We start from the raw sequence: 23,078 nt of genomic DNA on the forward strand, positions 1-23,078 counted from the left end.
AGTGTTGAGGGGGTGGGGTTATATAGTAAGTGGCAAATGTTAAAAGTTAAGGACTAGATTAATAGGATAAGTGATGAGCAGGAGGTTAAAAATGAAGGGCTCATTTTACTTTCCATGTAAGGGAAGAGGAGGGAGCTCTAATGGATAGTTTGGGACTTAGTGGCACTTATGGGATCTTTGATGGCTTTAATTTATTTATGCTGAAAACTACCAATACCAAGCTTTTGATGCCCAAAACATACCATATTTAAATATATTTATGTTTAACTATGTCTCTTTGCAGTGAGACACAGTTATTAACTTATCACATTCATATCAGGTTTATGCGGCAACTTTAACAGTGAAACCAAGGATGACTTCATGTCCAGCTCTGGAATTATAGAAGGAACGGTGACAGTATTTGCAGACTCTTGGAGAGCAGCTGCAAACTGTAAAGCAGCCCAAAATATGGACGTCAACCCATGTTCCATGAGTATTTCCAATGGTAAGTGCAAACACAATTCAGTGGCATTGACCTAATAATGACGTTCTGATAGTGCTAAGACGTTAAAAGCTTGAGATAAAGAATCTTAATAAGGTAGACAAGATATACATACTACATGCAGTCACAAGCAGTACTGTTTATCATGGATACATAATAAAATAATTGTAGGTTGACATGGTTGCAGCCAGAAAAAAAAACGTTAATTACAGAATGAAAGTACACTCTATATTATAGACAATGGGCCCATTTTGAATGGTTCAGGTTTCTCAGAACAACTCAATTGAGGTGGAAAATATCACTGAAAATATTTTTTTTTGTCTTAAAATTAAATTTAAAAAAATAATAATTTAAATACAGATGTAGCTATGGAATGGAAAATAAGCATTCCTGTTTTTAAAAGGATGCAATATTTCATGTTATTAGAGAAATGTAATGTGCTTCTGGCTGTGATAACACATACTGTATTACATTTCAGGCTAACTTTATTTATTTTATTCTGATTGTTAGAACTGTTTGCACAGGCACACTGTGCAGCTCTGGTGAACAAGGGAACTCCGTTTGATGCATGCCATTCACTTGTGAATCCTGAACCCTACTACAAGGTAAGAAAGTGAAAGATTTGAATTTAGACTTATAAGTTTTTCTTCATCTGTATTTTCCATTGTAATCAATGGAAACACATCAAAACACATATCAGCATGTGTCAACAATCGTTAACATGCATTACAATCATTTTTCAATGCACTTTGTAATTCACTTTGAATTAAATGTCGACATGTATCATAGCACACATCAATGTGCATTGTGTTTACTTGCATCATGACTCATTTTGATTTTAATGGAAAACTCATTAGTCAAAGGTGTATATCCAGTTTGTGCAGGACATGTAATAGCTCCATTATGCAGAAGAACAGTATTGAACCATGTTTTCTAATCAGTTCTAGTTGGGTAGGTCAAGCCTCTGAAACTCTTCTTAGGTATGTGTAAAGCCCCTTTCCTGGAGAGTGAGGCACTTCAGTGTTGGACAGAGAGGTTCATACATGAAGTGAAATAGGCAAACAGACATTCACTACATCTTCTGAGTATAGATAATTTCTCACACCAGCATACGCTTCTGAACTGCATAGTTACTAAGTTCCCCCAGGTCACATTCTGCAGCACTCAGTGGGCTCTATGAGTGAGGGTGCCAGAGACTCAACTTTATGTAATCCCCTTGAGACACAAACCAACTTTCACCCCCTGGTCTCACTGCTCATCCTAAGAGGCCTCTATACTCCTGGAGTATACTACACACTGACTATTCACACAGGAAACCAGAACTGAGAGACATTCTGTACTCTCTCCTGGTAGCCACCTATATATGGCTTCTGCATGCCTTGCTTCTAGCCCATTATCCATCCTCCAACTAACATTCACTTAAATTTCACAGCACAGATTCTTCATTAGCACTACTAGAGATAAAAATACATACCTCATTTTGTGCTAAGGAACATTTAAGTCTCATTCAGATCTATTCAGTAAGCAAAACCCATGTTTTACTTTGTGCTACAGTGGCACATTGAAACACATGAAACATATAGCAGTGCGTTAGGATGGCATTCAAAATGTGTTCTAGCCCACCATAATGCCAGATGTAAACCATCTGTGCATTGTGGTGTTTTGTGTAAAACATGCTTCATGTCCATTCAAATATGCATTTTGATGCATTGGCAGCCTATTCAAAATTAATAGGCAGGATGAACTGCACAACAATCTGCAAGCACTAACTTAACAAAGCACAACAGTCTGAATGGGCCCTCACAGAAGATTTCTAAACAGCATATCACAGCATGATCAGCAGACTAGGAGAACTTCTTTCAGTGAGCCAGAGGATAGGGAACCCCTGGGGCAACTCTGTCCTAGTCCTGCATTCTTCTAAGGATGGGAAAGGCCATTTATTGATCACAAGGGAGACTTGGTTGTCTCCAGCACATAAAGAAAGGTGTTACTCCTTTGACTGCCTCCACAGAATGACCCTCTAAACCCATAAGCTAGCACCCATTCTCTTAATTCGAGGAAGATTTCTTTCAATCAAAAAACAGAACCTCTGTTACAATATGGTGGAAAATTTGAGAATAAATACCAGGTTCATACTGATCTCCACTTTCTCTCATTTACTAGCTAAGTCTTATCGTAAGCCATATGCTCTCCACAGCATGCAGTCATGGCACTGTGTAAGTAAATCACATATTAATATTTGTGCTATGTATTTCAGAGATGTGTCTATGAAGCATGTAACTATCAGGAGACAATTAACTTCATCTGTTCTGCATTGGGCTCCTATGCCCGGATCTGTGCAGCAAAGGGAGTCCAGGTGAAGAACTGGCGAACTGCCACCAACTGCAGTGAGTAATAATTGCTATACAAGGTGTGAATTTCAAACCGTTAAATATAACATAATGTCAAACTGCACTAAACTTCTTAAATACCAAAAATGACAGAAGAAAATCTGTGCAGGTATTATTGTGCTTAGACCAAGCAGAGTCTTTCTTGATCTTAGATCACCACCCAAAGTAAAAATTTTAATATCAAATATTTGTATTTCCTGTTCAGTCACTCTTTCCTGCAATGCTATACCTTCATGGGGTGACACCACTGTCATGAAATGAAGCTCTGTTGCGGTATCCTTACCTGTTTCGTATATTTCCATGAGCCTATGAATGAGCATCACCATACTACAAGTTCTTCCCTGGGTTCCCTACATTCTGTCAGCCTGACTAAAGCTGTCAATACACTAGTACATTTTCTAAGCAACATATGTACAAATATTTGAATGAACATTCAGACAAAAATTCTACATACATTATACATTAATGTACATACATTAATACATTATATGACTCAACGAATCTCATTTCAAAGTACTTCAAAATAGTTTTTTCTTTTAAAATTCTATCTAGTAATATGCAACTATGTTTGAAAAAATATATGGAACTGGATGGGGTTTTAATTGTGCCTCTGAGAAGTGTAAACAAATGAAATACAATAACAAACTTATGAAAAAATTGACAATTTTATTTACCATTACTTTATAGTAAATAAAATTGTCTATTTTTTCATAAGTTTGTTATTGTATTTCATTTGTTTACACTTCTCAGAGGCACAATTAAAGTCCCATCCAGTTCCATATATTTTTTGAAACATGGTTGCATATCTTCCCGGGATGGTGCCTCTGTAGAAGTATTAGTATTCCACGTTCACCCCACCCCTACATATATCTATCTAGTAATAAATGTAATTTCCTGAACTAAAACCACATACACTGTTCAAGAAAAAAAATTCCATTCTGCTCCTTGAATTTTTCCACCACTGTGGTTGAAAACGAAGGAAGGATTTATCTGACTTCAGAACCAGACCTCTGAGCCACTGGGCAAGAGACAACCTGGCCCTTGGTGTCAGGTGAATCACTTTGTCCAGATACTGAACTTTTTGTTTGAAAATGACAGGATTTTGAGCTGTAGTGTTTTGAGTCAAACTGGACAAAAAGGACTGCTTTGAATAAGGCTACCATCAGTCCACGAATCCTCATGCAGAAGCAAAGAGTTGGGTGATTCTTGGATTAAAGAGTCAGAATCTGGGAGCCAAGTAGAAAAAAAATGTCCACTTACCTAGGAAAATAGCAAAAGACTTAGGCATGCTAGGAATGGGAAGGGTTATACAGAGCTGGCCAAGTTTTATTTTTTTGTTTTTTGTTTGTTTCTATAAGTATAATCCCAATTATCTCTGCATGCTACTGTATGTCCCTCAATGAAGGAAAAAGAAAGGCTTTTTTTCTGTGTGAATGTGGCAAAATCCACAGATGCTAGTTTTGGATTTAAGGCAGCAGTGCAATCCCATCACACAATGGTCTTTTAGGATTACTTTGATATTAGTTTTCTTTTACCCCCTTCTTGTTTGGGAGTCCATTTTGGGATCCCATCAATCAAGAAATTACTTAATTTGTCCACCAATGAAAGCTGTGATCAAAAGCGTTTTTAACCCTTTGAGTGTTTGGCTTGTTACCACAGTTACATTTATTCTAAGGATGAAGGTTAACTTCCATTACTACAATTTGCTTACTGATTGCTACTGCTGAGCTTGTGCAGTACATGCAGGGGTGTAGCACTAGAACGCTCTGAGCCCTGGATTTGTTAGTGTCCGACCTCTTAGTGGCAACAGCTATACCCAACAATCAAGGACTGACTTCATGTGTTCCACAATAAACTACTGTAGAAATGTATTTTATGGTGAGCACAAAAATGTACCTTTTTTACTATATGTGCTTGGAGTTCTAGTTCAAATTCATCAAGATAATTTAGTAAAATCAAGCTTACACGTTTCAAAGATGAAGATGTATACCCTGATATTTTTTGTTATCTAGTGAAAAATCACATCACAGCATTATGAATCTTATTACAGCTTTATTGTGCTCTAAGGATAGATCTTCAACTTAGCCACAGATTTTTAGAATACTGATCTGAGAGCACAATGCACTTTGAATGAGAAACAGCATTTCTTTTACGAAGCGCTGTGCCTATTGTGAAATATGTCAGAAGTGAACTTGTTTCTGCTGGCTATATAATAGCTGGCTTTATAATAAAGGAAGCATGTTTATTGCATGTGAGGCATTTCTGTTGCTGGTGCAATTGTTTATTTTTTATGCTTAAAATCTGGCACAGTGTCTAAAAAATATTAACTTATAAGATGCCTATAAAACATACTTAGTGATATATTCCTTAATAAACCGAAGAGACTCGTTATACACAATGCAACTGTGCCATCTAGTGTGGCAGTAATACTAGTTGTTGAAATGTGCACGTTATTCTGCCCAAACAGAAATGTGATCCATACAGTATTAGTGTGTGCATTCAGCATGCAGTTTGAGTTTAATGCAAAAAAAAAAAAAAAATATATATATATATATATATACTGTATAGTGTATATACATGCACTCACACACTTCATTTTATAAACAAAATAGTAGATTTTATAAAACTACTATTTACTATAGTAAGTACCCATGACACCATGGTTTAGCAAAGAATTTGGGGTTTTTGTGAAAATTGAGCACAGCACTAGCTTAATCATTTTAGACTCTTGGCAAATAGACTGTAGGTTTTGCAAGTGAAGTTGTACTTTGGAAGTAAATTTGCCCCACAGCTTAGAATGTAGTGAATTTTCACTTTGCAAAGAATACCCAATCACATGCAATGAAGAGAAAAACAGCATTCATGCTTGGACATGATTGCATGATGGAGGTCAGCAGAGCATTCCCTTCTTCACTAAGATCTGGGGCAAATTCCCAGCAAAGGTAAAAGCCTTTGGAAAATCAACCCCTTTGCCTCTATAAATATTTACAAAGCAAATAAGAGAGGAAGTAGGAGGTGAATTCACTATTTAGATTATTTAGCTGTGTGTATATTTTTTTAATTTGAGCTTGTGAGACTGAGCTCCGTAAACAGTTTATTTTTCAGCAAATCAGTCAAGATTAGCCTAGTAGGCATATGAAAACGAGCCTAGAGTTAATTTTCTATTGGATAAAAGAAAGACATACGGTATATATGTACTGTATGTGCCTTATCCAGTATGTTATACTTCCCACCATAAAACATTTTTTCTCATCCTGAGCAAAATAACAAAATATAAGAAAAACACTATACATTCACTTTAATTTTTTTACATCCTTCTCTGTAGATATTGCTTGCAGCGGTAACCAGACATACAGTGATGACACTACTGCCTGTGGACGGACCTGCCTGTCTCTCTCTAATGTACAGCTGGAGTGTTACCCAAATGACATCCCAATTGGAGGTTGCAACTGTCCTTTGGGATTTTATTTAGATGATAAGCACAGATGTGTTCCAAAATCACAATGTCCCTGTTATGTGAATGAGAATACTGTCATCAAGCCTAACCAGCAAACAGTCCTCAATGGACTTACTTGGTAAGTGATATCAAAACATCACCACTGCAAATATATATCGAGGGTGGGCAGCTTTGACAGGGTACATAGCATGAATAAAGTACAAATCACTTAAAATGGATGAGATTGGTGTCTAATAATGAAAATAAAATAGACATGGCTACTGTTAAAGTTTTTGTTGTAGCAGTGGAGCCCACCATATTGGGGGGAGGGGGGTGTGCATCTGTTAGCCTACAAATGCCCAATAAATAAAAAGGTGCTTTCAAGTGGATTCTTAAGGATAATCAGTATTTATTGATCAGTAGAACAAGTTAAAACACACATCATTGCTGTTCGTGGCTCTTTAGTGGCCACTTTGTTAGGAAAAGGTGTAAAGTACATTGTAATCTTTCTCTGTGCATTTCTTCAGCCCAGAAACATGTTGATGGGTATGCTTTAACTTTAACCAATCTTCCTGAAGAATCCACATGGAAGCATCTTTTTATTTAATGGGCTCCTCTCCTGACCACTCCTTGTTTTTTCGGAGGTCTCATCCACTTTACCATTGTTCAATGGATCTGACCACAGCCTACAGCAGTGCAGGAATCCAAAAGCTAACTTAGGCACCATACATCATCTCCATGTCATCAGTAACATTAGCATTGGCAATGTTTAGTGCCTGATATGCTCAATTTAGGGTGAAATCCTCCAGAATACCTTTTTAACCTTGGGCAGAGTGTTGCAAGTTTTATCACTCATTGGATTTTTATTACTGTCAGGCAGATCTACCTGTAGGCAGGTGTAGTCTGTTGTCTACACTGCAGGTGTAGCTCAACTGCAGCGGCAGTATAGAGGGAGAGAAAGTCAAGAAGCACATGGTTCCTCTATGGCAGGGATATGCAATTAGCAGACCTCCAGCAAGTCCCATCATGCCTCTGCCTCTGGGTGTCATGCTTGTGGCTTTCACGGGTCTTGCTATGCCTCATGGGACTTGTAGTTCTGCAACAGCTGGAGGTCTGATAATTGCATATCCCTGCTCTATGGTTTCCTGAGTCACCGGGGCAGTGATCCAATTGGATGCTGGCCACCCATGTGACTCTGGTGGCCATCTTAGGTGTGGTGGTGTCCATTTAAGACCCTGGCCCCTGGGTTTGGCATGCATTTGCATGTGGGTAGTTTAGGGACATGTCACCAGTCTTCCAGGGACAGTATTAAGTAGTAGTAAGGAAAGGTTCCAGATGAGTAGGGAAAGCTTAAGGCTTCACAATCTCCTTGGAGATCTTCCCATTTGGGCTCAGAATGGCAAGGCAGTATCAAGCCTCTCCAGACAGACGCTGTCAGTTCGGGTGATACCTACTCCACTAAACGCTGTTGGCATTTGTGAGTGTTCCCGGTTGGGCCTCCTCCTACTGGGTTTGTTGTGAACTGTTTTGCCTTTACTTCAATACAAGTTCCACTATTTGCACCTGGACTGTGTGAGAAGAAAACAGTTCAACTCACAGCAGAGCTTTTGTTATTATGAGAAGACCAGAGGTCGATGGAGATTTCCCCAACAGGGTTACACACAGCAGAGACTAGGCAGTGGGATCCACCCAATAACCAAAAAGTAAAGTAGGGTTCATCTAGAAATCTGTTGCATCTATATTGTACATCGATTTTTTTATGATATTGCAAAATCAGCAGTTTTTTTACTGACAATGGTTAACTATGTTTTTTTTCAGTTACTGCATCAGAGGGAGACTTAACTGCATTGGAAAAGCACTTGATTTTGCTGGTATAGATTTCATGCCATTTGATGATAACACTGTCAGTGCTGTTGTAATGAATTTCATGTGTTTCATCTAATTATTTCTATCTTCTTAAGAAACCTGTGAGGCCCCAAAAGTCATGAAAACGTGTGGATCCTTGACTGATAAATACGGAGCAGCTTGTGCCCCTACGTGTCAGCTTCTGGCCACTGGCATCCGTTGTGTAAGCTTCCTCCAAGTGCTTATGAGTATAACTTTTATTGCAAGGAAATATTGGGTCTATACCCATAAAATTATTAAAATGACTATCACAAACAAAAAAATTCCCAGCACATTTACCAGCTAGCCTGCAAAGCAAAAAAAATGACCCTGTCTAACGAATCGCATTAAAAACAGGGGGTCTAGTTGCACACATTTGCAAAATTATGTGGAAGCTGCAGTGCCTCGCCAAGGCTACTCTGTGTACTGTGGTCCTAACTCTATATTTTGGAGTCTCCAAGTTGGAGCACACACAGTATAGCAGTGGATAAATTAAAGGTAGGACATTGATTAAAAAGACTATGGGTACTGATCTGTGATTGGTGAGAAGCAATAGGTGTTAGAAACATAATGCTACAGTGCAATTGTGTCTGCTGCTTAGGAAGTATGCTGTGACTTACATACTTTGAAATCACTGGCTCTGTTGCTAAAATGTTACCCTTTGAAGTTTTTCATAAATGCTAATTCAACAATGAGTTTGGATCAAGTATTAGCACAGACATAAACTTAAAATTTTTTTTTTACATATGCGAAATTTTGTTTTTAAATGTGAATGTACTTTTGCAGACTGTTTCCTAAAAGCAATCTTGAGTATTGCAGGTGTACAATTACATTTTGGTAGGTAAAATGGAAAATTAATTATTGTAAGTTAAATTACAAAATTTCATATAACTTACCATACCTACACACTGTGCACAATCTGGCTACCAAATGGTTTAGGGAAAACAGTAGTAACTAAGCAGGAAAATCCATCCCCACCAATCCGTTTCACTTTTTATGCAGGCCATGCCATGAGGCATTGTGGAAAACTACAGGCGTACACATTTTCCCTAATCCTTCTGTAAATGGTTTCTGTTGATTATTGCGACCATTTCTGAACCTTGAGGTGCTCCTGGCTAGATACCAGATATTCTCCACGCTGCCCAATATGCTACTTCCAATCATAAACATCCCATTGCCACCAATAATATAATTTAGTACAGAATTGCACTAATTTATATTCTAATATTCAAGTGTAGCTCTCTCCCTGACCTACAGAGGTCTGGTGGTGATACCCAGAGTCGGGGAGGGCTGACATTCCTCCTCAGGGTGCAGGTTACTAGGCATGGTGGGCGTAGTGCAAGGTGGAAAGATGGGCGTCAGTCACTTTTAAAAATGAACAAAGAGAGTTTTATTTCTCTTAACAGGAACAGGGGAAGAGAGGGGTAGGGCACCGGACATCCTTCGGTAAATGCAATACCAACTTGGCAGACTCCTTGGACAAAAAAAGAATTAGGTAGATAGCAATACAAAAAAGGGGCCTTTAAGCTGAATTCAGCAATCTTTATATCGCAGCAACTGCTGTCTCCCATAGCAACAACCCCATTTACAGTATCCCACAGTAGATCTTCAAGCTTAGCTCACAGCCACCTGCTGAAATTTTCAAGCTTCACTCACAGCTACCTGCTGTATTCTTCAAGCTTTACCCACAACTACCCGCTAGGTTCCTTGGACTCACAGCTACCCACTGGATCCCTCAAGCTTATCTCACAGCTACCTACTGTACTTCTTTTCAAGCCCTACTTACAGCTACCCACCGTACTCCTTCAAGCTGTACTCACAGCTACCCGCTGTACTCCTTCAAGCTTTACTCACAGCTACCCTCTGCACTTTGTGGATGAGTTCTCTCCTGAAGCTTTCCCAGCTACTTCACAGGCCCTAGCTGATGAAGAGTCTCCTATTGTACTCCTTCAGAACTCCATCCGTTTGCACCTGCCTCCAGCAACAAGAGTGGTTGACGCACTCTGGCAACTTCTCCTGGCAGATGTCCTGGCAAAAAGTGGATAAGGAAGGGTAACAGGGAAGGATGAACTTTTAGTAGTGTAGCAGAATCTCTGACCTCTTCCAGTCTAATGGGAACCTTCAAGGCCAAAAATAAGTGATATTCTTCAATAAGTGGTGGGTTGTGAGGCATAGTGGGTGCAAAGGTGGTAAAAGTCATTGGGCGCCAGACACTTCTTGGCTGTAAAAGAGGTTTTATTTCTTTGACAGTCCTTATTATATTTTGTAGGGGAAAGAGGGTTAGTGCCAGGACACCCTTAAGTAGTTGCAACTTCAAATGGCACACTCCGAGACTTCAATAGGAAAACAGCCGTATAGGGAAAGGCCCCAGCAAGGTATCACTTCTGCACATGGGGGATTGCTGTCTCCTATGACAACAGTACTTAAACAGTTCCTAACTCAAAGTAACAGTTCTCTCAGCTGTACTACAACTTCTCCTTGTAGTTCTTCAGCCCCATGAACACCTGGTCTCTCACTGGACCCTCTGATTCATTAACTCTGAATCCCGTGAGCTCCTCAAGACTTCTGCGGTGGTATCCCCCTCAAGCGTCACCCACGTTTCCTTGCTGGGTCCCTAGTTTGACACTTCAGATAACTTCAAGCTTCACCCCTGCTGACCGGCTTGGTCCCTGGCTTGACACACAAGGCTGCTCTGCAAGGTTCACCTCCGCTGGTTGGGTCCCTGACTTGACCGCCGCCTGAATTCTCCCGATTCTCCACCATGCCCATTCAGTGAGAATACTGCTCTGGTACTTGTTTCAGTTACTCACTGCGGTCCTCGGTAAAGGTGGTTGGTCCCTTCATGGCGACAGCTTCCCTTCTACCTCCGACCACTCACAGATTCTCCGGCCGGCAGAACCCTCACGTTTGGTTGGACTGCAAGCCGCAGTCCCAACCCTGCGCTGCCCTCTTACTTCTGTAAAGGTCCTCACAAAGCCTGGCAGCCTGATGCCCCAGGATAGGCCCAATCTCCGGCTTAGCAGCCTGGGGCATATGACCCACATCCACCCAGATGGCGGTCTGGGTGGCGCACAAGAACCTAGATCACCTGACCTCACCCAAATATATAGGCTCTCCCAGCAGGCCAAGGGATTCCAAAAAATCCTTGCTCATTGGCTGAAATACCCCATATACCCATAACCTGACCTTGTGTTGTCCTTCTCAATCTAATACCTCCAAGTGCTGGCCACCTGGTGGTAGAAGAGGGAACTACAACCAGGCCAAACTTAGGGAGAAATCAATGGATCCTTAGTAATTAACTACAGTAGCTATTTCTGACAAGGAATTTGGTGAGGAGCTCCCTGACTAAACCTCAGGGAGCTACAGTAACAAATATGTGTGGCATTCCACACGAAATAGGTTAAAATAACTTATGTATAGGGATGAGCTTCGAGTTCGAGTCAAACTCATGTTCGACTCGAACATTGGCTGTTCGCAAGTTCGCCGAACAGCGAACAATTTGGGGTGTTCGCGGCAAATTCGAATGCCGCGGAACACCCTTTAAAAGTCTATGGGAGAAATCAAAAGTGCTAATTTTAAAGGCTTATATGCAAGTTATTGTCATAAAAAGTGTTTGGGGACCCGGGTCCTGCCCCAGGGGACATGGATCAATGCAAAAAAAAGTTTTAAAAACGGCCGTTTTTTCAGAAGCAGTGATTTTATTAATGCTTAAAGTCAAACAATAAAAGTGTAATATCCCTTTAAATTTCGTAGCTGGGGGGTGTCTATAGTATGCCTGTAAAGGAGCGCATGTTTCCCGTGTTTAGAACAGTCTGACAGCAAAATTACATTTTGAAGGAAAAAACCCATTTAAACCTACTCACGGCTATTGCATTGCCGACAATACACATAGAAGTTCATTGATAAAAACGGCATGGGAATTCCCCACAGGGGAACCCCGAACCAAAATTTGAAAAAAAAAAAAATGACGTGGGAGTCCCCCTAAATTCCATACCAGGCCCTTCAGGTCTGGTATGGATACTAAGGAGAACCCCGGCCAAAATTAAAAAAAAAAAAAATGACGTGGGGTTCCCCCTAAATTCCATACCAGACCCTTCAGGTCTGGTATGGATTTTAAGGGGAACCCCGCGCCAAAAAAAAAAAAACGGCGTGGGGTCCCCCCAAAAATCCATACCAGACCCTTATCCGAGCACGCAACCTGGCAGGCCGCAGGAAAAGAGGGGGGATGAAAGTGTGGCCCCCCCTCCTGAACCGTACCAGGCCACATGCCCTCAACATTGGGAGGGTGCTTTGGGGTAGCCCCCCAAAACACCTTGTCCCCATGTTGATGAGGACAACGGCCTCATCCCCACAACCCTGGCCGGTGGTTGTGGGGGTCTGCGGGCGGGGGGCTTATCGGAATCTGGAAGCCCCCTTTAACAAGGGGATCCCCAGATCCCGGCCCCTTTAGTATGCGCCCCTTTACAGGCATACTATAGACACCCCCCATCTACAAAATTTAAAGGGATATTACACTTTTGTTTGACTTTAAGCATTATTAAAATCACTGCTCCTGAAAAAACGTCCATTTTTAAAACTTTTTTTTGCATTGATCCATGTCCTCTGGGGCAGGACCCAGGTCCCCAAACACTTTTTATGACAATAACTTGCATATAAGCCTTTAAAATTAGCACTTTTGATTATTCATGTTCGTGTCCCATAGACTTTAACTGTGTTCGAACAAACTTTTTTCCTGTTCACATGTTCTGGTGCGAACCGAACAGGGGGGTGTTCGGCTCATCCCTACTTATGTACAACCATGTGTGGCATTCCACACGATGGCAGATAAATATGAGACTTTATTTACAACTACGTGTGGCATTCCACACGATAGCAAGTAGTAAATGCAATAAGCAATAACCTTTTAGCCTATCCATCTAATATTTACACAATAATGTAATTAAAGATAAACATTACTGTACAAGATTGAGATACGATCTCTCCTCATCCGAGGAAGATGCAGGGTGTATAGGAAATCATAAAAGCATTGGACTATGCAAGATTAATAATATGGCATTTAGCAACACACTATAATATAATCTACTAGTATAGCAATATCTATGCAGTATAAACAAGCCCCGCTCCCGCGAGAGTAACACATTCTTTCAAAAGCACTTTAGCATATCTGAAAGTAATATCCACTTAGCAAACTATATTTGAGGTAAGAACTATGACTCACTCAGAGTGGCATGCTCACGCCATCTGGTGGTCAATAAAGAGAGAACAGTCCGCATGTAAACATTTTAGTCCATGAGATCCAGATTATAGGTAATGACTTGCCCCTTTGCTACAGCACAGCCTACCTGACTAGCTAACTAAACATCCCATTGTCCTTGGAGCCCCAAAGTCCAATAGGCACTTTTCTTTGAATGGTAACAACATGGTCAGCAAACTTTCAATAGGTTCGCTGGTTCCCAGGAACGGACACTTGAACTGTGTGCATGGCTACTTGCAAACAAGCACTTTAGCCACACAAGCATGCAAAGGACTGTAATAAATTAATGATGAACTCTTCTGATCCATCTTCCGGAGCAACAGAGTCCCCTTGCACATAGAAACATATCTCAGCCTGGCTTTATCACTGCAGGTGACTGAAAACACTTTCCTCATGTGAATAACAAGACATGTCCACCTCCAGGAGCAACAGATCAGCATATCACTTTCCAGAGCAAGGCATACTGGCAATCTAGGACGACAGGCCAGCGTGTCACTTTTTTAGGGCACCTCCTGCAACTGCTGGTATCAGGAGCACAGTCCAGCATCAAACAGCACAGGCAGGAGTGTCCCCACAACACTTTTCAAATGAAGAGCAGCTTCTCATGGAACTGACACACCTGAACTGAGCACATCACTGTGTTCCACACTGACTTGAGAACAAGACTTCAATAGCTGGATGGCATTACCAGTAGTAACGATAATCAGGTAGTTGAACAGGCTTTCCAGATGATCCAATAGTGGTAATGTAATGCTGCACATCAGCTTGATTAGGCCTCCGAATAATGACACAGTCTGGGTAAATTTGACAACCATAATCCCAGGTTAGTGACAATAGAATTCTTAGCCCCTGTCACAGGCCGTGAGCACAGAGTGAACATGGTTTGGACGATATGATCCTTAGCCCCTGCCACGGGCTATGAGCACAGGGTGAGCATGCTATGCATAACTTTCCTTCTTTCCGGAACAGTAACAATAATTACAGAGGGAATTTTTTTTTTCAAGACAGGACCAGCAATTCCCACTGGCAACAAGTGTCACAGCCATAACTTAAATGACAGAGGCCATAACTGCAGCAAATGTAGATATCTTCACAGCAAGCACACTTCAGAAGACACATAAATGGTTAACACTCATTCTGCACATTCTCCATTTCAGTTTGGCTTACCAGCTTCAGGCATCGACGTGGTAAGACACAGGATCGACTCTTCACGCCACCATAGAATGAGTGGGCATACCTAGCCTGACTGATAGTAATGGAGGGCTTATGGCCTTTAGTTTCAGCCTCACCTGTAGTAGCGATGGATGCAGGCACTCTGATTTCTTCAGAGATGACGGATGCTGCAGGCACTACCTTGTCAGAGCTAGTAGTGGCCGCAGAAGACTCAGGAAGAGCGATGGCAGTGGGAACTAACACTTCCATTGCAGGGACGATGAGGCTGGCAGGTGCGGTAGCCTCTGACAGGGCAGGATCAATACCAGCCAGAACGGACACACTAGAATCAGCAGCAACAGTGGTGGATTGGGTTTCCCCAACGGTTGCATAACCACATGCCCAGTCTACCTTCAGCACCTGGGATGGCAGTGGCGGGCGAGTGGCCACCAGCAATAATTCCCTGCAGCAGTAGCACCGACTCCATGAGCGCAGAAAAACAGCAAAGCCGGAACATCACCTGCAAATGATTCCCATGGCTGCAGAACTTTGGGAGATGTACAGGGCTATCTCCCCACGAGGCATTAGCCAAAGGCCTGTATCAATAATAGTCTCTCCTGAAGTGAAAAGACTGGTGATGACCATTGGGTCAAACTCAGCTGAAGCAGGATGGATGACTCCAGTCATTTTCTTTGCGCTCAGCACTTCTTTCCTTCTACAACAATCTCGCAGCATGTGGATCTGTGATGGGGTACACACAACTGCATCTCAGTCTCCTCCTCTGCAGAGCAGCGACTCCTCCCCCTACCAAGGGATTGGTCCAACTGCTCTTCAGGAGCTTCAGCGCCTGCCTCTTTTTTCCAGCAGCACGCCAAAACTGTTGTGGAGTCTGCCGTGACCCATTTAGCACTGACGTAAAGAGACAAAAGACCAAGCTGACACTCTTCTAAGAGCAAAAAGGCACTTTGGTTCTTCCCCACATGGTTCACAAGGATAATAACAGTCTCTGAGGCACACAGATATTATTTGCCACTTTCCCACAAAGCCAGACGGAACTTCTGTGTAGTTCCAGTCCATTGCTAGGGGCGACCATAGCAAAAATGACATCATGCCCCATATTGGATGCCAAAATGTAGCACTCTCCCCAACCTCCAGAGGCCTGGTGGTGACCCCCAGAGTCAGGGAGGGCTGACATCCCTCCTCAGGGTGCAGGTTACTAGGCATGGTGGTGTAGTGTAAGGTGGAAAGATGGGCGCCAGTCACTTTTAAAAATGAACAAAGAAAGTTTTATTTCTCTTAATAAGAACAGGGGGAGAGGGGTGTAGGGCACAGGACACCATTTGGCAAATGCAATAGCAACTTGGCAGACTCCTTGGACAAAAATAGAATTGGGCAGACAGCAATACAGAAAAAGGGTTTTTAAGCTGAATGCAGCAATCTGTATTTCTCAGCAAACACTGTCTCCCATAGCAACAATCCCACTCCCAGTAACCCACTGTAGATCCACAAGCTTAGCTCACAGCCATCTGCTGGACTCTTCAAGCTTCACTCACAGCTACCCGCTGTAGTCTTCAAGCTTCACCCACAGCTATCCGCTGGATCCTCCAAGCTTATCTCACAGCTACCCGCTGTACTTCTCCTCAAGCAGTACTTACAGCCACCCGCCGTACTCCTTCAAGCTTTACTCACAGCTGCCTGCTGTATTTCTCTTCAAGCTTTACTTACAGCTACCCGCTGTCCTCCTTCAAGCTTTACTCACAGCTACCTGCTGTACTCCTTCAAGCTTTACTCACAGGTACCCGCTGGACTTCGTGGATGAGTTATCTCCTGAAGCTTCCCCAGCTGATGGTACTCCTTCAGAACTCCATCCCTTTGCACCTGCCTCCGGCAACAAGAGTGGATGACCCTCTGGCAACTTCTTCTCCCTTGCCTCCACGCAGTGCTCAGGCTCCACTCAGGCCGAGCCCCTTTACATGTGGTTAGGCCCCAGGCTTCAGGCCTACACCTCTGCTGCTGCTCCACACACACCCACCCAGGCCACAGCCGGGTGGAAATAACCCTGACTCTATTTAAATAAACAGACTATCCCAGCAGCCTCAAAGAAACTCCTGCTGATTGGCAGGAATCAGAGAAAAGCATATTCACTCATAACCTAAATTCACTGTAATCAATCATACTCATGCCAAAGGTAACAGTGCCACCTTATGACAAAAGAGAGAAATTACAGTTAAACCCAAGATTAAGAGAAACTAATTTGATCAAAGAATACAAATTAGCCAGGCTTAGTTACCACCTAGCACCACTAAATTTACTAGCAGCCCTGTTTAGGACAAGGGTGCTACACAAGTATTCATGTTTCACTATTCACGTAGCTCTAGTATCTGTCTATACATGCCCCTACATTGTCTGCCCCCCCATATGCCTGTATCATACCCCAAGCCCTACCCTTTTTCTGTGTTAAATAATTTTCATGCGAATGAAAAAGCTGTGTTTATATTTAGCAAGCACTAATTAACATATGCCATAGCCATATTTGGTGAATGTCAGTCAACATCCCAATGCCCCTTTGTTTACCCTTCAGTTGTTGGATGGGGAATCTCCCAGCCGGCAACTGAAAGGATCTGGGGATGAGTCATCGGTGGCTAGGAAGCCAGTGACCTAGGAGCCCTGAACCTTGTTCAGGAATCATTAATGACAGCTTTACAGCGCATAAGCTCACCTCTAAGTACTGATGTCTGTATGCCAACTGGGTTTTTCCTATTTTCTGGGCACTTGTTTTTAAAGGAAAATCTAGAGAAAACGGTGCAAAGTGCAAGGAGCATTTACAAAATTCTCTGCAGCTCAGGTAAAATACTGTCACTTGTGACAGTTGAGTGAAATCACTAGTGCGGGTGAAGCAAATATTTAAGTCAGGTGTTATTGTTAAATGGGAAGGGAATACCGCGCCAATCAAAGAAATATAAACAGCAGCCAACACTACAAATTGACCAAATTGTGCAAAGTACTTGAATGTAAGAAGTGTAGCGCTAAAGTGCAAAACGTCTATGTGAAAAAAGCTATAAAGTAATAAAAAATTCCAACACTTAAGTGAAAAAAAACTATATCAAGTAGCCAAACTATACCAGTATGCAGGGTTAGTTTTAAATATATAGTCTAATAGCATAGACAAACGCTCATTCATGGGTAGTGAAGGAGACGTGAGGCATTAAAAAAACTATAATAGGTGAACGTGAATGATTGTTAAGAAATAAAATAAAGTGAGAAAAAAGGGAAGTATGAGGGACAAAATGAATGGTTGTAACCCGCTGAGTGATAGTTTTAAATTAACCGCCTTATAAATGAGAAAATGCAGTAAGTATACAAGGCAATAATAATAATAAAGTGTCCACAATTCTACTAAACGGTGTAGCCATCCAAAAGAACCATTGAAACTTGTATAGTCCCAAAATTATTTCATATAGATAAAAAGAATTCAGAACAGTGCGGATGATATTTTGATAACTCTTCTGCAGTACTCCGAATCAACATAAGGGATAAAGCACTCTTACCGACTTGGGTGGACTCACAGGCCGTCGGCGGTGAGTCAAAAAGGCTTGCACTGTCTTAGGGTAAACGACAGTATGGGGGTGGATCGTGCACTGCTGGACTTCCTCCTCAGATGGGGGACCCGGATCTTGCCAAGATGGTCCAGACGATCATCAACTTTGTCAGCATTGATAAACCATGTATAGGGGATAAATGACAAAAAGCCTCCACATGGTGTAAATCCAAATAGATCAATTGGCGTTTATTTGATCAATAACGATCATCAGAAATTCCATAAAAACGTATAAAATAGTAGAATCGATTCCAACAGATAAAAAAGTAAGCGTGGTATGGGTGGCTGGGTACAGCAAGGAGACCCGACGCGTTTCATCTGAAGAGACCCCAGCCGAAGTCTCTTCAGACGAAACGCGTCGGGTCTCCTTGCTGTACCCAGCCACCCATACCATGCTTACTTTTTTATCTGTTGGAATCGATTCTACTATTTTATACGTTTTTATGGAATTTCTGATGATCGTTATTGATCAAATAAACGCCAATTGATCTATTTGGATTTACACCATGTGGAGGCTTTTTGTCATTTATCCCCTATACATGGTTTATCAATGCTGACAAAGTTGATGATCGTCTGGACCATCTTGGCAAGATCCGGGTCCCCCATCTGAGGAGGAAGTCCAGCAGTGCACGATCCACCCCCATACTGTCGTTTACCCTAAGACAGTGCAAGCCTTTTTGACTCACCGCCGACGGCCTGTGAGTCCACCCAAGTCGGTAAGAGTGCTTTATCCCTTATGTTGATTCGGAGTACTGCAGAAGAGTTATCAAAATATCATCCGCACTGTTCTGAATTCTTTTTATCTATATGAAATAATTTTGGGACTATACAAGTTTCAATGGTTCTTTTGGATGGCTACACCGTTTAGTAGAATTGTGGACACTTTATTATTATTATTGCCTTGTATACTTACTGCATTTTCTCATTTATAAGGCGGTTAATTTAAAACTATCACTCAGCGGGTTACAACCATTCATTTTGTCCCTCATACTTCCCTTTTTTCTCACTTTATTTTATTTCTTAACAATCATTCACGTTCACCTATTATAGTTTTTTTAATGCCTCACGTCTCCTTCACTACCCATGAATGAGCGTTTGTCTATGCTATTAGACTATATATTTAAAACTAACCCTGCATACTGGTATAGTTTGGCTACTTGATATAGTTTTTTTTCACTTAAGTGTTGGAATTTTTTATTACTTTATAGCTTTTTTCACATAGACGTTTTGCACTTTAGCGCTACACTTCTTACATTCAGGTGTTATTGTTAGTCTGCTATTTCAAGCCTCCTTTTGAAAATGACAGTTGCCTGACTATGTCTGCCTGCAATACTTCTAAGTCACAGACCCTGAACAAGCATGCAGCACATGAATTTCAGGGAAAAAGTTGGATTTTTCCATCTCTATACTTGGTCTGGGTTAGTGACTCAAAAAGCATTGAAGCCAAAGCATCAGCCTGACATGTAGGCAAAAAATGAAATTAATTTAAAGCGTACATATCTTGGTCATGACATACTGTATGTTCTTTAAGGCTTAACTCCTGTCTTACCTTTAGTTTTATATAGCTGTACAAGCTCCTCTACTATACTGAACTTGCTTACTGTTATTTTACTGCACACTGTGAGCTTCTCATTGTGTCTATTAGAAGCTGCAGCTTCTAAGGCCCCTTGGAGTGGTCACAACTCCGTTGGAGTCCACCTGCTGATCGCCGCTAAGCAGAAGGATGACTGGTCCGTGTCTGCTCCACTTACACAGAACAAACACAGACACAGCCTGCTCTCCTCCATGGGCGGTCAGATGTAAATGGACCTCCTGACTTTACACCCAACTACCATCCGATCTGAGCAGTCAGATGGATGGGAGCAGATCCCAACCCATCTGTTTTTAGCTGATAGGATCGGATAGGATGTTGGCAGGTGTCAATGGACTCATGTCCTTTGACACCCTCTGCTCCATAGAGGAGACTGAAGGGTCTAATTGGTCTGCCTGTGTGAAAGGGCCCTAAATCAGATAGACCCCACTTAATTTCCTGGCTGGATGATGTCCAGCATCATGCTGAAGGGGGTGGGGGGCAAGGAATGCAAAGTAGGCAGCTTACATATCCGATTTAATTTTGAGTGTTGGTCATATAAAAAAATCATTGTCCATTTAAGTAGATCCAAGATCAGATGGTTAATTAATGTAGTGAAACCTCTTTGCCATTTTTGCATGCATTTACAGGTACCAACCAAGTGTGAGGCTGGTTGTGTTTGTCCCGCTGGTACTTATGAGGACCACGATGGTAGTTGTGTGCTTGAAAGTGAATGTTCCTGTGAATACGGAGGTGTCATATACAAGAGTGGAGAGTCCATGCATGGGGAGTGCCAGAGCTGGTAAGAGAAACATTACTAATTTAGGTACTTTCAAATAACAAATGTAAATCAAATCATGCTCCTGCTTGGTCTTTGTGAATGCTATGATACCTTTTATGTATGGTTTGTGCAGAGGTGTCGCTAGGGGGTGGCTATTGAGGCTATAGCCCCGAATCTGGCCCCCATAGCTCCGAGTCTCTAGGGCAGGGGTCAGCTCCTGGCCCGCCACCGCTGAAAGCGGGCACCCGGCCCGCGGACATTATCACATGGCTGGATGGGAGCGGCACAGTGGGGTGGGGTGCAGGGGACAGTGGACACTACAGTGGGGGCTGCATTGCTGGTCACTGGTGAGGCTGCATAGATGGGCACAGCTGAGCCCTGCATTCTTTATGTAGCCAACCATGGGGCTCTCTTGGGACCCTGATGTAAGGGGGGCTCTGGGGACCTTGATGTAAGGGGAAATCTGCACTCAGATATGTAACGAAATTTTTATATATATATATATATATATATATATATATATATATATATATATACATACATACACACACACACATATTCTATACATGTGTATATATATATATATATATATATATATATAGATATATATATATATATATATATATATACACACACACACATATTCTATACATGTGTTTGCCTGCCCACCCAAGCATATGACTTTCTTTACTTCGCTGCTATGGGCTCTAGCCCCGGATCTTTTCTAGACCTAGCAACGCCCCTGGGTTTGTGTATCAAAATTCAAAAGCAGCATTAAATGACAGCTAGGCAGCTATATGCGGGCTGTTACTGGAAAAGAACATAACCACATTTTTTGGACTATATACTGCAGAACCCAATATTTTGGCAATCATGATGTAGGGTTTCATTTTTGCCACTGATGTTGTACTGTACTGTTTCTGTTATCTCTCCCACAGCACCTGCAGTGGAGGCCATTGGCAGTGCAAAGAGAACCCACGCTGTGCCTCAACATGTATGATGTATGGAGAGAGCCACATAAAAACATTTGATGGACAACAGTATTTGTTTGATGGGGACTGCGAATATACTCTGGTGACGGTGAGCAGTTAAACTAAAGTGTCAAATTTTTGCTGAAAAAAGTCTTATTACTATCTTTGGCATTTGTTTTAGCATCCAAAATATTATAAAACACAGGATGAGTTATTTCTTAAAGTAAACTTATGCTCCAAAAAAAAAAAAAAAAATATGAAGCCTTAGGCCAGGGGTCTCAAACTGGTGGCCCTCCAGCTGTTGTGAAACTACAAGTCCCATCATGCCTCTGCCTGTGGGATTCATGCTTGTAACTGTCAGCCTTGCAATGCCTCATGGGACTTCGCAACAGCTGGAGGGCCGCCAGTTTGAGACCCCTGCCTTAGGCCATATTCACACAAATGACTACAAAAAGGCAGCAAGCAAGTAATATTTTGACCTCAGTGTGTCACACTCACCTCTCATGGGATCTAATGCTGGGTCTTCTCTATGTAATACGGCCACTGGCACTTCCGGGTTTCACCTGAAATGTTGGCACTGAAACCAGTGGGGAAATAGTTTTTCTGATCAGCATCACAGCCAATCAGAAGACAAGGGAGAGAGAATTGGCACACCACAAAAGTAAAGGTCTAATCTGTGATACACAATACATGGGGAAAGGGAAGCACCGCCATCCAAATGTATTACTGAACACACATTGTTTATTCACATATATAAACTGGCAACTCACATAAAACTTTAAAAAGAATGCTCATCAAGCATAGAAATCACTGCTGTCACCATCCCGTCCTGCTATTGCAATGTACTGCGTTCAGCTGTCCTGGCTGTGCTAGAGACTCCCAGAATTTCCTGGTTGGCGTAGGCACACAGGGTAAGTAGATGTGACATCTCTTACTGGAGGCTGGAGTGGTAGGTGTGGCACATGTTTGGAGATTGTGTGCTCCTTCATCAAGTCTGTGTGCCCACGCCGACCAGGAAGTTCTCAGAGCCTCCAGCACAGCTCTCCTAATCGGTGCCGCCCTAAATTCTTCAGTACTTACTCGAATCCTCATGTCTCCTCTGTACTCGTTGCCAGCTTTCCACTTTCTAATACATAGTGACACCAGTGTGCCCTGTTTAGCCTTTGACTTCAGTGCATCTCTGAGCATCCTGTGTCATCCAGTGAATCCAGTACACCCCATGACTCCAGTGTACCCCTGAGCATTCTGTATCAGTCAGTGACCCTAGTGTTCCCTGTGTGCCCCATGACTCCAGTGCATCTTGTGTTGTTCAGTGATTGCAGTGTGCTTTGGGACTCTGGGTGGCCCCCAAAAAATCCTAGGTCATCTACTGACTTCAATGCATACCTGTTCATCCCTGTAACTTCAAGAGTTCCCTGTGTCATTTAGTGACTCCAAATGAATCCTATGTACCCCTGTATCCCATGCAGCATCTTGATCAGTGGTTCTCAACTCCTGGCCTTTAGGGCCCACTAACAGGCCAGGTTTGCAAGATAACTGAAATACATCACAGGTGATATCA

At 42.1% G+C, this 23,078-nt stretch overlaps 1 protein-coding gene across 4 annotated transcripts in view; it reads left to right on the forward strand.

Moving 5' to 3' along the window:
• The window catches only part of LOC141112213 (uncharacterized), a 189,119-nt gene that overhangs the window by 39,552 nt on the left and 126,489 nt on the right, over positions 1 to 23,078 (forward strand). For all 4 annotated transcript variants that reach the window (XM_073604812.1, XM_073604813.1, XM_073604814.1 and 1 more), the window contains exons 18-25: positions 320 to 484; positions 992 to 1,086; positions 2,739 to 2,868; positions 6,197 to 6,446; positions 8,126 to 8,178; positions 8,269 to 8,375; positions 20,416 to 20,567; positions 21,485 to 21,626. In XM_073604812.1, the coding sequence (XP_073460913.1) occupies positions 320 to 484; positions 992 to 1,086; positions 2,739 to 2,868; positions 6,197 to 6,446; positions 8,126 to 8,178; positions 8,269 to 8,375; positions 20,416 to 20,567; positions 21,485 to 21,626 (1,094 nt within the window). The remainder of the gene's footprint in view (positions 1 to 319; positions 485 to 991; positions 1,087 to 2,738; positions 2,869 to 6,196; positions 6,447 to 8,125; positions 8,179 to 8,268; positions 8,376 to 20,415; positions 20,568 to 21,484; positions 21,627 to 23,078) is intronic.

The sequence above is a fragment of the Aquarana catesbeiana genome, linkage group LG11, assembly GCF_042186555.1.
Source record: "Aquarana catesbeiana isolate 2022-GZ linkage group LG11, ASM4218655v1, whole genome shotgun sequence".
Taxonomy (NCBI): Eukaryota; Metazoa; Chordata; class Amphibia; order Anura; family Ranidae; genus Aquarana; species Aquarana catesbeiana.